Here is a 14331-nt window from a genome sequence, read left to right on the forward strand (position 1 = left end):
CACAATATAAAAATACTGTGTTACAAGTAAAAGGCCTGATGTGTTCAAAAATGTTACTTGAGGAAAAGTACAAAAGTATTAGCATCAAAATATACTTAGAGTACCAAAAGTAAAAGTACATTTTTTTTTGAAAATAGCAGATCTACAAGCTCACATGTTGCACTGAGCTTGTAGATTTTATACATATACATAGGCTATTTTCAAATAGCCTATGTATAAAATGTGGGCTAAAGTGGTTAATGTAGGCCTATGTATCATAATATAATAATGCATATCTGCAAAGTAACTAAAGTTTTAAAATAATTGTCGTAAAAGTGCAATATTTGCCTCTGAGATGTAGTGGAGTAGAAGTATTGTACTTAAGTACAGTACTTGACTAAATGTATTTAGTTACTTTACACCACTGGACATTGTTTAGGCCGACTAATATTCTGTAACAAATTAACTTAAGTAGCTACCAAAAAAGGTTTGTGGGTCCAGAACCATTAGTTTATTTATTACTTTGTTTTACTGGACATAAATATTACCGAGCTGTTGCCAGCTTCATTATCAAACCTGATCCACTTTGTTGTTCTTAATCACAGTTGACTTAACACCAAACTTTATTTTATTTTCTACAAATATTCTGTCCCCCCACAACACGTGGCACTCAGTTTACACACACACACTCCAATAACCACAATGGAAATAAGTTCTCGAGCTTTATTATGTTTATCCTATTCACAGAATATGGTCAAATATGTTTATGTAGGCATTTTTGTCAATAAATATGCCAATCAATCAATCAATCAATCAGTTAACTTCAACAGTCAAGTCACTAAAGGGTAGACTATATTTCTATTCTTTCTTTGGACATACAGCAGTCTTGGACACATGATCTTTGTAAAATAGTAACAATAATAGTAATAGGCCAAACTGACATTATTGTATTTGAACATATACTGATCTAATATCAATGATATGCTGTAAAATATAGGCTATGCAACAAACAACCCTGATGGACAACTGCCCTTAAAAACCATGCAGTTCATAAGATGCCAATCCATGATAATTGAATCTGCCACACTCAATGGAATGGAATGTACCAGACCACATTCATTTCTAGAGGAAGTAGGCTGTCTTTATGTAGTAGACAGAGTTAAGTGCTGAATGATTCTGCTGAACGAAAAGCCATCACATGTGTGCCTGTGCCTATTTCTCCTACTCTTGTATACAAAATAGTAAACGTGTCAAATCCAGTTTCTCCACATCTATATTAAGACACTACATTAGACACTCCCACTACAAATCCCACCATTACTGTGCAACCACATTCACAAACATGAATGTTTTAGTTTTTTTTTACCATGTAGACATCTGACAGATCCAACCACACAACTTAATTGGAACTTAATTGGGAGTTACATTTCTGGTCTCTGGTACACAGGGCTATGGAAATCCACCACAGTATGGAGGTGCACCTTATGGTCAACCATACCCTGCAAACCCAGGACAGCAGTACCAACCCCAACCAGGCGCTACTGTTACCGTACAGCCCACTGTCTATGTGAGCCGGCCCCCACTGACTCACCCAGTCAATGACTACCTGGGATACTCCATCTTCACCATGTTGTGCTGCTGCCTGCCTCTCGGCATCGCTGCCCTCATCTACTCCATCTCGGTGAGTTAATGTTGCACGCTCACTTTCCCCAAGGCCCTGACACCCTGTTACTCTTCTGCTTACATCGTTAAGTCAGCTTTAAGCAGGGTGGAGTCGGACCTATGCTGCCAATTTCATCATGTCACAAAAAGCGGTGAAAATAATGATTGGCCTGCCCTTAGAGGTGCAACAAAACTAACAGGAGTGCGAGGGAGCTGTCAATCAAACATAGTTTGTGCACGCCCCCACACAGCTCTGAGAAGAGGTGTAATCTGCCAGAGTAACTGAAGGCACGTATGAGTAAAATGTATTTTTGTTTGGCTCCCCAGACATTGTAGCAGCATAAGTAATAGTAATTAAAAAAAGAAAATACAGAAATAACAATAAGAACAGAGAAAAGCAACATGTACTGTACATACAAGAACACAACGTGTATACACGACGACAACAACTTAATACACAACAAGAGAATATAAACAGTTTTGTTCAGTGTCCTAGCGCTAAGGTGCTTGAAGGTGTTGTGCGCTAAGTCCTTACTCCTATGTTATCAACATGTAAACATTATGAGCATGCAGAAGCTGTATAATGACTTGTGCCAAGGATGTCAACATGTAGTGTAAACACTTGTGAGCATGTGCCAGTGTCGTTGGCTTTGTTCATCACACAGTCTTGTGGGGGTTATTAGTGTGTCCCAAGCTTGGCTTTGGCTTTGGCTAGCTCGTGTATAATTAACACACCTGTATGAGTGTTCAAGGCCTCTGGGCATGGGCGCAAAATACAAGGCGGACAGAGCTGACATAACTTTTTTGGGGAAAGTCCTTTTGTACACACTTTATGTTATGGTTATTATGCAGTGGTGGACAGTAACAGAGTAAATGTACTTGAGTACTGTACTTAAGCACAGATTCTGAGGACCTGTACTTTACTTGAGTATTAGATTTTTTTGATACTTATTACTCTTACTTGAGTACACTTCCAAGACAAATATTTTACTTTTACATTACATTTCTAGGAAGACTGTAAAGTACTGAGTACTTTTAGTTTTTTTTTCTTCCCTAAAATGCAATTGGACACACTTCTGCTCTCACACTAGCGTATTTCTTCCCCCTCCACTGGGGTGGAGTACTTCGTCCACCTCTGGTGTTATGGTGCATGTACGTACTGTTTTATTTGAATGGGGTGACCTTTATAGGCTCACAAGCTCACTTCACAAGCCACACAAGCTTTTTATCAGACACTCCTCCGTCCATGACAACATGAAAAGGGAGCTTAATTTGCTGTCAGTAGTGGCAAAATGAAATGCATTCAGTGCACAACAGCTGCCTATACAGCCAAATAAATAAAGTCATAAATCATAAAACCAGAGAGTGTGTTAAAGTGTGTGTCCGTCACTGTCCGATCAAACATTTATGGCAACATGGAGTCGATCTGAAAGAGTTTACAGTGTTTGATGTCTTGCGTCTCCATGAGTGTGTCATCAGACAGCGCTAGCAACGTTAGCACCTCGTAGCACCTGCACTAGAGCCAGGGACAGCTAGGCGTGACATCCTGTTCTCATTGGTAATAAAGGTAATGAACAGCCAGTAACAGCATTTTGTGGTGAAACGACTACACACACTGTTATGTGCTACACAGTAGCTCGTATCTAAACACACTGGACACACTTTCTGTTGTGTTGATGCGTGACGTATCCACGTAACTTAGACAGATATCTACATACATCCTTGCAAATACATAGCCTTTGTTTGCAATATTAAACACATTTTTATTTTAGAGACAGTACAGTGTATAACAGACGATACAAAAAAAACACCACCAAAAAGCAGACAAAACATTACAATAATAAATAAAAAAATTAAAGACACCAAAAACAAACACATTGCTAGGTTTTACGGACGCAGCTGCCTTTCTAACACCTTTTCTAGGGTCTTGTCCTCACATCAGTCCATCTGAGAATATGTAAGGAGTCCATATTTTATCATAAATGTCCAACTTTCCCTTCATTTTGTAATGCAAGTAATCTAGAGGTATATAACTTGATATTTCTGTCTTCCATTGGGCCAGTGTTGGGGGGGAAGGGGCCTTCCAATTTACAGCAATACATTTTGTGAATGCAGAGATGAATGCAAGGTTGCTAAAAAAAATGCTAAAAAAGAAAAAGAAACAATTTGAATTAATTTTCTTTTTATAATTATTTTAATTGCAACCCTTCACTGTCCATTTATGCTACTGTATTTAAAGACATGTCGGGCGTCTATGCGAACACAATTGGCTCGTGTTCGGAGGGAAGCCGGGCGGGGAGGGTGATACTGGTCATTGCATGTTTTTAACCGCAAATAACATCCACAAAGAAATTCAGTCTGGATTCAAGCCTGGCCACAGTACCGAAACGTCTTTTAAAAAGTTTTTAATGACCTAATCTTATCAGTTGACTCTGGTAATTCTGCCGTCCTACTGCTGCTAGATCTGACCACAGCCTTTGACTGCCTAACAGATATTAGGGACTGGATGGACATACATTTCCTAGAACTGAATGAAAGCAAAACGGAAGTTGTAATTTATTACCTATTGTTCACTGCAGTCTGGAGGGGGGTACTATACTAAGTCTGGTGACTCTAGTGAGAAAGGATATTGGACTACTTCTTTAAGCAAATAAACATACAGTGACCTGAAATACTGGAGTGGTTATTCTAGATATCATGACAGTTATGATATCACAGAAGTGATCTTCTTTGGCCCTGACTCCTCCGTCCCTCCCCCCCGGCACCCTAGGCCCTCTAAGCTCCAACACCCACCCTTGCGTTAAAAATCTTGGTGTCACCTTTGATGCTAACTTTAAATTCGATAAGCAGGTCAGCTCCGTGGTAAGATCCAGTTTGCCGCTGCCCGCCTCCTCACTGGTACAAAGAAGCGTGACCATATTACTCCTGTTCTGGCCCCTCTCCATTGGCTACCGGTCCATTTTAGAATTGATTTTAAGGTTTTAATGTTTGCTTTTAAAGGGCGAAATGGGCTTGCCCCGCGTTTCCTCACAGACCTTATCGAGGATTTACATTCCATCCAGACCTCTAGGGTCGGCCGACCAGCTGCTACTGGTTGAGCTCACGACCAAAAAAAGGACTAGAGGTGATCGAGCCTTTGCTGCGGCTGCCCCGAGGCTCTGGAATAGCCTTCCATTTAATATTAGAGCCTCTCAGTGCATAGAAATGATTGAAGACATATTTCTTTTCTCTGGCCTTTGAGCACAGCTAATCTGATTGTCCATGACCACTGCCTCTACAGTACCTCACTATTTTCTGCTGTGCTTTTTTAAAATAGTTTTTCAATTACTGCATGTATTTTTGTATTGTATGTATTGTGAAATTGTTGTTTTCTACTGCTGTGTTGTATAGCACTTTGGTTGGCTTCGGTCATTTGAAATGTGCTCTATAAATAAAATTTGAGTTGAGATGAATTCCTACAGGCTGGGGCGGCACCTGTCAGCAGGGAGTGTTGGGCGTGGCGGGAGGATAAGGATAAGGATAATTCCTTTTAACAGGACGTTCATGAAAGTCCTTGCGGGCTTGTTTCCAATGAGGGCCTGTGAGCAATTAGGGGTTAAGAGTCTTGCTCAGGGACAAATTTCATCGACACATATGCTGGCGTGGCCTGGAATCGTACCTGGGGGAACCAGGGCCTCTGGCTCCCTAGGCGGGCTCACTAACCACTCAGCTATGGCCGCCCCATAGATGGGTTTCCGCGCGACGTCATCACAGAGCAGAGTGCGCAATCTGCGCATGCGCGGGGGAGAACGAACCGGAAGTGCCATTCACTCTATTGTTATTTTCGGGATTTAGATAGGCATAATGCTGCTATTATAGGCATAATAGGCATAATGCTGCTATTATATACAAACAGATCCAACTTCCGACAAATCATTTTTATTGAGTAAAGAAGATATTACAAACTGCATCATTTAATCTACTTTCATTAAACCTGGTGAAGACCATTTATTTTAATCAATGTACAATGGCCAGAGCTGCTGCGGGTAATAGCGCCCTCTACAGGCTCATCCCGCCACTGCGCGCGCATCATCCTCTCATGTTTACAAACAGGAAACCCATCTATAGGTGTGGGACGAAGGCCCTACGTCCTCCCGGTGGGGTCTCAGTAGGATACAACAGCAGTGACAACACAGAAATGTGTGTGGGGAGGAATTAATTGGAATAACGACTTTGGGAATTGGGGAGAAAAAAGTGGGTAAAAAAATATTGTCTACTCCAAAAAAAGGGGGGGGGGGAATACATGTACAAACAACACAGGATGTCTTTTATGTCTGTGTATACTCAATTGAACATTATCTGTAGATATACAGTATACCACAATTACTCAAGCCCCCAATACTCAAGCCTAGAAATAATTACAATTGGACAAAAAAAAAGAAAAATCCCCCTTATGCAAAGCTGAAGTGACGAGCAACTGAAAAGTTCTGTTTCTCCAGAAGCCCTTGAATATAGGATGGAAAACAGGCAATGATGTTAACTAAACAATTGTGTTTATATGATAAGCTTGCATTTCATATCACCCACCATTAGCACTCCTGTAACTTTCACTGGCAAAAAAAGGAAAAAGAAAGACATAAAGAAATTCAAAACATGTTTCTTTCTAAATCGATGTTTTTTTATAATCAATTAAATTGATTAGTTTGATTAACTGTTGCAGCCCTACACTAATTTATTCATATGGCAGCCATCAATGCTGGCAGAGCAAGAACTGCACTAACGCAGTTCCTGTGCTGCTTGGATGTCCATGGCCTTTGGTGTTGCTTGCTTTTAAAGTGCTGTTTGAATTTTTTGTTTGAATCTCAATGGCATTAATTCATATTTTTCTGCATTTGGGGAGCTTCCTACTTTTGCCAATTTACTTGCTAATTACTGTCAGTTCTATGACTAGCGAACTTCAGAATATATAGGGCACCATGGCAGTGTGATAAAAGCTACAGTTACATGCACTTACAGTATAAAGAAGTGAATGGAATATGACACCCATACACCGCAAAATACAGTGTTCATTTAACTGTAAAAATTGTCACATTTGTAAGCTCTAAGAGTTTTTTTTAAATGTATTATTATGTTTTTATCCTTGAGCAGATACATACAGGCTTTATGAAAGGCATTCAGAGAGCCTATCACTGATCTGCTGCTACTCAGGAGGAATATGAAACTGATGTTTGTGTGTGTTTGAAAGTCCTTGAGCTTTTAGGATCACAGTCTCATGCTGATGTGTTTGTTCAATCTCTTCTTGAAGGCATGACCACTGATTGATGTTAGGGCTGTCACAATCATGAAAATTAATTGTCACTCAAATAATTGGAACATATCCTTCATTAAAATGGCCTAGCGGGTGGTTGGGTGGGCGGATGGACCGACGGTGGACATCACAAACGTAACATTCAGACAGAGTTCTGCCATGACAATAGTCACACCAGGGGCCACACACGGCCCCCAGGGGCCACAGGCCCACCATTGCTCCAATCCGCACCAAACTTGCCACAAACACAGGTCTGCCATGACAAGAGTCACACCAAGGGGCCACAGGCCCTAGTGCTGAAAACGAATCTAGTTCTTATAGTCCTAAGAACTAATCTAGTCCTTCTAGTATATATAACTAATCTTTACAGTCCTAAGAACTAATCTTTATAGTCCTAAGAACTCATCTTTATAGTCCTAAGAACTCATCTTTATAGTCCTAAGAACTCATCTTTATAGTCCTAAGAACTAATCTTTGTAGTCCTAAAAACTAATCTGGTCCAGGACTAGATTAGTTCTTTGGACTAGAAGGACAGTCCTTCTAGTCCAAAGAACTAATCCAGTCATTACATTATTTTGTTAAATCATTATTTGGAATGATGTAAGGTTTGGAATAGAAAATGTGGCTAAATAGTGAGAAGTGTTAACATCTGCCAGTGTAAACACATCTAAAATACCCTGTACTTTTCTATTACAGTAAGTCAGCAGTTGACTACAATGTTGAAAATATTTCTTAAAATTAACACTATCTTATCTCACATTACTTTCAACTGTTCTAAATATCCTTTTAAAATAAAAGTTTCTGTGTAATCTTAACAAAGTCGGATTTCATGGGGGTCTGCGAAGTAGAAATAATGAGTTTGTTAACGTATGAGTCATGGCAGTGGAAGTCATGAGTCATGGCAGTGGAATTGTTGACGGAAAGCAAACATGGCCAAGGAGAAAAGTTTGTAGATTGAAGCCCTGCAATGGAGTTGCAGTTGCTATCTGTACGCGTGAGAGTGGAAAAACACTTAGATTTCTGACAGCTTTCTTGAACAAAACATTCAAGCAGAAATTACAAAATGTTATGGCTATTACTTCATAGATTTCTGAAGCACTTGTGTAATTTAGTAATCCACCATAGCTTGAAATAAAAGTATTTTTCATATTCTCATATCAAAACACATAGAGATAGCTCTTTAGTTATCTACATTTACGTGCAGTGTTTTATTCACTCACATGACTTTGAAATAATCATGTGAGAACACGAACACGCACACGCACACACACACACACACACACGTGCGTGTGTGTGTTAGTGAGTCAGTCTAAAGAGCAAATGATAGCCTGTCATTTGTTGTAAGTAATCCCTGTGTTTATCTGGCTAGCTAACTAGTCAGGGCTACAGTATTTACTTTTTTTCCGTTTTCTTTTTCTTTCACATTTGGCTTTGTACACATAATCTTCTATTTAATCGTTGTGATATGACGGGTTGTGAGCCCGAGATCCATTTTTTGGTACGTATATAGCTGTGTTGAATATCTTACTGTTACTGTTCAGCCTATCTTACTTTTTGATTTGTCGGTCTCGTTATTTTTTAAATACATTGTACTGCACATAGATTGTGCCTTTGATATTTGATGTACTGTACATGTACTCAATCAATACAATACTGTAGGCCTACATGTACAACAATATCACTGTAGGGGTAGACGTATTGGATTTATGTGTATGTATTGAACTCAATGAAACCTTAGGATTTAAATTATTAAATGAGGGAAAGACCAATTTATTTTAATGAAACGGTTTAAATAGCCTAATTATCTGGAACTATACACACACAAACACACATACACACACACACTCCCAGTCACTCTCGTTATGCTATTTATGTTATATGATCTCTCACCAAGTGAACATGATGGTACCATACATTTGCTGTGTCAGTGCAGTGCATAAATCAGTGATGCTATGTGCCAAAAACTATAAAAAACTAAATGAAGACAACATTTTGATAATTGTCTTTTTGACAGTAAAGAAAGACCGAATGTTTGTGCTCTCCTCAACTCCTTGAAAAGCCAAGTCCCGAAATCTTGGTGTAAATAATATCTACAGTTTAGTTTAATAAAATACATCTTTGAAGCCAGAAGCTCATCCAATACAGATGGTTGATCCGTTGTTGTTTAGTTGAAGTGAGTATGCTTACGAGTTTACTGGTCCTCCTCTTCCATCATTGTGAAGTTTAGGAGGTTGGAGAGAGTTATTGTTTATATGACTATGTCCTCGTACTAGAGGTCATTGACCCTCTATTATAAACATTAGTACACCATGCATTACTCGACAATGACTGCTTTTATTCGTCACAAGATAGGCCTTGATTTCATACACATTCAAGTCCATCAAGGAAGGCATCAGTACAATGACTATACTATGCAAGGGATAATGAACAGTCAGTCAGGTTACGCTTATTACACAGATACTTAATTTCATTGCTTACGGAAAGGAAATAGTCCATTAAATTAAGCCAGGTCTGTCCAACCCTCACAGTCACTCAGCTCGTAGGAAGTGTTGTTCAAATATGAATCAATGTTCTGCTACTGCTTGATTGACCAATCAGAATGGAACATTGAACCAATATGTGTAATAACAAGTCGTTTAACATGATCATGGGCCTATTGACTGGTCCCTGAATCCTGAGACACACGCTGTGACTGTATTGTTGTCTAGATTTGGTGTACCAGTCAAACTAGTCTCGTGTGGCCAAACTGTTGCACCCACAATTTTCAAATGTTTCCGGTCATACAGTCTGGGACTCGGAAGCTCTGATCATGATTAAAATATAAAGCGGATATGTAGCCTCCTCCCCACTTCCGTTTCGTCTTTACAGTTGCACAACTTTATCCTAATATAAATCAAAATCATCTAAGCTTATATAGCTTGATGCTAAGCAGAATTGGAAATTAAAAATAATTTAAAAGAATAATATATATTTTCATGAACGGAAGTGCCAGCTTCCTCCCTCGGATTTCGGGAGATGTAGTTCCAGACTCTATATAGCGTTCGGAGATTGTGGAATAGTTGTCTGGCTACGCAAGACTACAGTCAAACAAACAGTATTGGTGTATCTGTCTATTGTGTTCGGTCTCTTTATCAGCCATTCCTGTACTGTTGCTTCAGTTAGTCCATTTAGACCTGAGGCCGATTCTACATGCCTTCTTAATCAGTAGTTCTCACACTTTCAAGATTTTTCAAAAATGTAAAAAAATAGCAGATGTACAAGCTCACAGTTTGAGCTTTTAAATCTGCTATGCAAAAAATCTGATGCTTTCCCGGTTTCAATTGAATTTAAACAATGGGTTTACCTACAATATATAGAAATGCGGATCATTGGGGGTGACTGCCTAGTGGCTCGGCCAGTTAGTGCACTGACCAGATGCTCCTTTATGGCGCTTTCACACTCAGGTCCCGGGTGCGCACTCCAGACCGCTTGGCTAGTGTGAATGTAGCGAATCGACCGGCGAAACGGGTAACCGTTCCGTTCCCGAAACCACCTCCGGAGGCAGTTTCGGATCCGGATCATGCGTTTTCGGGTACGGTACGCTGCAATGTGAAAGCAAGCGTACCATTAGACGGAAGTGGCCCGCTATTTGGAATAGGTGACGGTATATAAACTCGACAAAAACAGCCAACAAAAACACAGCTCTTCTAGCCGGTGCTACTGAATGAATGAAAACGCCCCAGAATGCATTGCGCACTTAAAGGGCTGGTGCATATTACTCTTAAGGTGGAACATAACAATTGAAATAATAATCAACTTATATGGGAGCCTTTCTAACAATTTTACTCATTCAATTCTGAACCGATTCTTAAAATGTAAAATTCTCTATTAGCTGTGAAGGGCCTTCTTTCATGTCTATCAGTCATGAAACATTGGCGGGTCTCCATCGCGCATTTCAGGTGCGCGAGCAGCGCATATACTATATCTTGTGGGTATCTTGTGGAGTTTCAGCTACTATGCATCCCAGAAATATATAGCTTATAAGGCTTTGTAATTTGAAATTTGTAAGTAAATATGGTAACTCATTTAGATGTAGGCCTACGTAGGTTTATAGTTTCCCAAGGACTATAGCCGTTTCACTCATGATGCAATTTCTCCTGAATGCACAGTTTAGTTTATCCCTTCTAAATAGCTTATGTGAGCATAATAAAGAATAGCAGAATAATACATTAAATTACTATCCAAAATACATTATAATGAGCATTATGAGGACCAGTTATATGAAGATAATATATAATATAATATTATAATGAGCATAATGAAGAATAGCAGAATAATTACTATCCAAAATAAATGAGAAGTTTCTTTTTATTAATTCTACAGTTTCACACACAAACGTGGGCTACAAAAACGAAACATCTCTGTGCTTTATTGTCATAAATTGCACTCTTCTACCATATGAATCTGTCATTCATAATTATTGATGTAATTCACATGTATGTCTGTATTTGTTTGTTTGTTGATGTGGGCAACGAGACCAAAGTTATTTTGGTCTCATTTTAGTTTGTTTAAATGTGTTTTCTTTATTGCTTGTCAGAATTAACTTACTTGTTAACTATGGTAGGCTATTCCCTTATGCTTAAAAAAAAACGTGTATCTTTTATTTGACCTTTTCTCCAATTGTAGCATAAAATAAGGTAACTCATGTTTTGAAAAGTGCTATATAAATAAAGTTATTGTTTTATTATTATGTAGCCTACTTAAACCCTCTATTCTCAGTAAAAACGGACCTACTTTTCTTGGACGCTATTATCTGTCAACACCAAATCTCTCTGTCAAAAATAGCAGATCTACAAGCTCACAACGCGTCGCGCGTTGTGAGCTTGTAGGCTTATGTTCCCCCCATGCTGGGGTTCATGTGGTTAATACTATTCATAATAATGTAATGGTGTTTTAATTTTGTCAAGGCACCTTGAAATAAAATATTAATATTATCCAGTGATATAAAAACATTAGCTAATGTTTTCATATCACTGGATAATATTAATATTTTATATTGCACGTGCATGATGTTTTCATGATGAGTAGTGTTATTCAGTTCTCACCGCAACTCCGCCCCCTTGCTTTCAACATATTTAAACGCATATTTGTGCGAGACCAGCACAAACATTGTCGCATAGTTGATGACGTCTGTGTCCACAGGGGAAACACTATGTGCATGCCGCCACCTGTAGGATCGGGGGTGTATATGCATGTGTTCTGTGGTGCGATAGGATCTATGCCCAATGTGAATGCAGGCCAGCATTCGAACTGGGAAACGTTTTCAATGAAAACGGATCCAGTGTGAAACCGCCCTAAGGACCCAGGTTTGAATACAACTGCTGTCATGTCTTGCATATCCCCCCTCTCTCTGGTCTAGGTTTCAGGTCCCTCTCTACACCCTCCTATCAAAATCAAGCATAACTTATTCTTGCCCCAAAAATAATCTTAAAAAGATATCATACCATTTTCTTAAACCTAAGGTTTTAGGTAAATGGTATAAAGAATATTTCCTTGCAGGGTTGGGGTTCTACGGTCAGAGAGCAGTGGTGGACAGTAACGGAGTAAATGTACTTGAGTACTGTACTTGAGTACATATTCTGAGGATCTGTACTTGAGTATTAGATTTTTTTAATACTTATTACTCTTACTTGAGTAAATTTCCAAGAAAAAGATTTTACTTTTACTCAAGTACATTTCTAGGAAGGCTGTAAAGTACTGAGTACTTTTAAGCCCACTCCACATCCACACCAATGATTCGCCATGCAACTCCTTGCAACATGGAACTACTTGCAACTACTTGCAACCATTACCCCCAATGGCAGTTGCAAGGAGTTGCATTCATGTGTCTATATTGGCTCACCTGATGAATCCCGCTGTGGATCGAAACTTTGTCTTCATTTCCTAAATCAGTGTTTCTCAAAGTGGGGTCTGGGGACCCCCAGGGGTCCTTTAGGGGGGTTCCAGGGGGTCCCCAGCAAAATGGGATAATCAGTTTAACCACTTTAACCCTATACACATAAGCTATTTGAAAATAGCCTATCTACAAGTTCACAGCGTCTTTTTAACTACACAAATCTTGTCCCTGGCACAAAATATTTTCTGATGGGGGCCAAATACTGTTCTAAATGATATGTTGGAGTAGGTTACCAGGCCTTGATTTGAGCAAAGGACATGTGATTATGTGGGCGGTGTTCTCACTCCCAAGGTTTCATTTTCTATTACTTCAGTGAAAAAAGGAGAAAGAGACAGTTGAAGGACCAACCGTGTGTGTGTGTGTGTGTGTGTGTGTGTGTGTGTGTGTGTGTGTGTGTGTGTGTGTGTGTGTGTGTGTGTGTGTGTGTGTGTGTGTGTGTGTGTGTGTGTGTGTGTGTGTGTGTGTGTGTGTGTGTGTGTGAAAAAGAGACAAGTAGAGAGAATAATAGAGTAATCTTACAATCTATGTCTAATTCATGGCCAATAGAACGTAATAGTATGATAAAATGGTAGGACTTGATTCCTTGACGCCAAACAGAGTACTTCAGAGCATTAAGCAAGTGGGCCTTGGTGAGCATTCCATTCATTTTACCCTTCTTGACCTAGGATGAATACACTTTTGTATTATTCTCAAGGGCACATGTTCTAAAAGGACAAATCAAGTATAGTGTAAAATGGAAGGTCAAACAACGTAACTCAGTTGACCTGTTTCTTTATTTTTTTTATTTTTTTTAATTAGATATATATTGCCCACCTTCTTCTGCCAAAATAAACCTTTGTGATATTAAATTACAAACAGCAATGTGATCTGTGACAGACACACTGCTGTCATGAACGGCGGACGAAAACCAGATGTGAATTCTTGAAATTATTTTCCAAAAATTATCTCAAGATGCTTAAACCTGCCGGAGGAAGGAATACACCTCAGAAGAGCCCGACCAGTGTCAGAGGCATGAAGGGGTATCTGACTATCTGAGTCATAAATAGAAAGCTTGTTTGACATAAATTGAATGAAGGAAAATGATAGGACCATTGTTTCAGAGATTGAGGTTCCTTTGTTTAACTTCTAAAACTGACTCTGTGCCTAAGATTCCACCCCTAGCTTGGATCAGACCTTTTATGCAACATTCTCACTCTCCTACAGTAGAAATGGCTACAGTATGAATTCCAGGACATGCAGACTCTCCTAATAAGTGCAGGGGCATATTTTACAGTGACAAAATAATTTATACTTGTTATGGTCATATGAAAAACTGAAGAAGAAAGTATGCATTGCATTTCAGTTAGATCAGAGAAATAGTTCTCACATTTTTAGTTTAGTTGTCTACCTTAAGAAAATATACATTAAAATACATGAACAGTAGTACTATTATATAGTAATAGCCATACAATAACACTGTTCAGAATTG

At 39.1% G+C, this 14331-nt stretch overlaps 1 protein-coding gene across 2 annotated transcripts in view; it reads left to right on the top strand.

Annotated features, from left to right (window-relative positions):
• LOC308084586 (uncharacterized protein) overlaps positions 1-14331 on the top strand; it is a 29658-nt gene that overhangs the window by 503 nt on the left and 14824 nt on the right. For both annotated transcript variants that reach the window (XM_080427307.1, XM_080427308.1), the window contains exon 2: positions 1427-1660. In XM_080427307.1, coding sequence (XP_080283433.1) covers positions 1427-1660 — 234 coding nt within the window. The remainder of the gene's footprint in view (positions 1-1426; positions 1661-14331) is intronic.

Source organism: Gymnoscopelus braueri (genome assembly GCF_963280865.1).
Source record: "Gymnoscopelus braueri genome assembly, chromosome: 4".
Lineage (NCBI taxonomy): Eukaryota > Metazoa > Chordata > Actinopteri > Myctophiformes > Myctophidae > Gymnoscopelus > Gymnoscopelus braueri.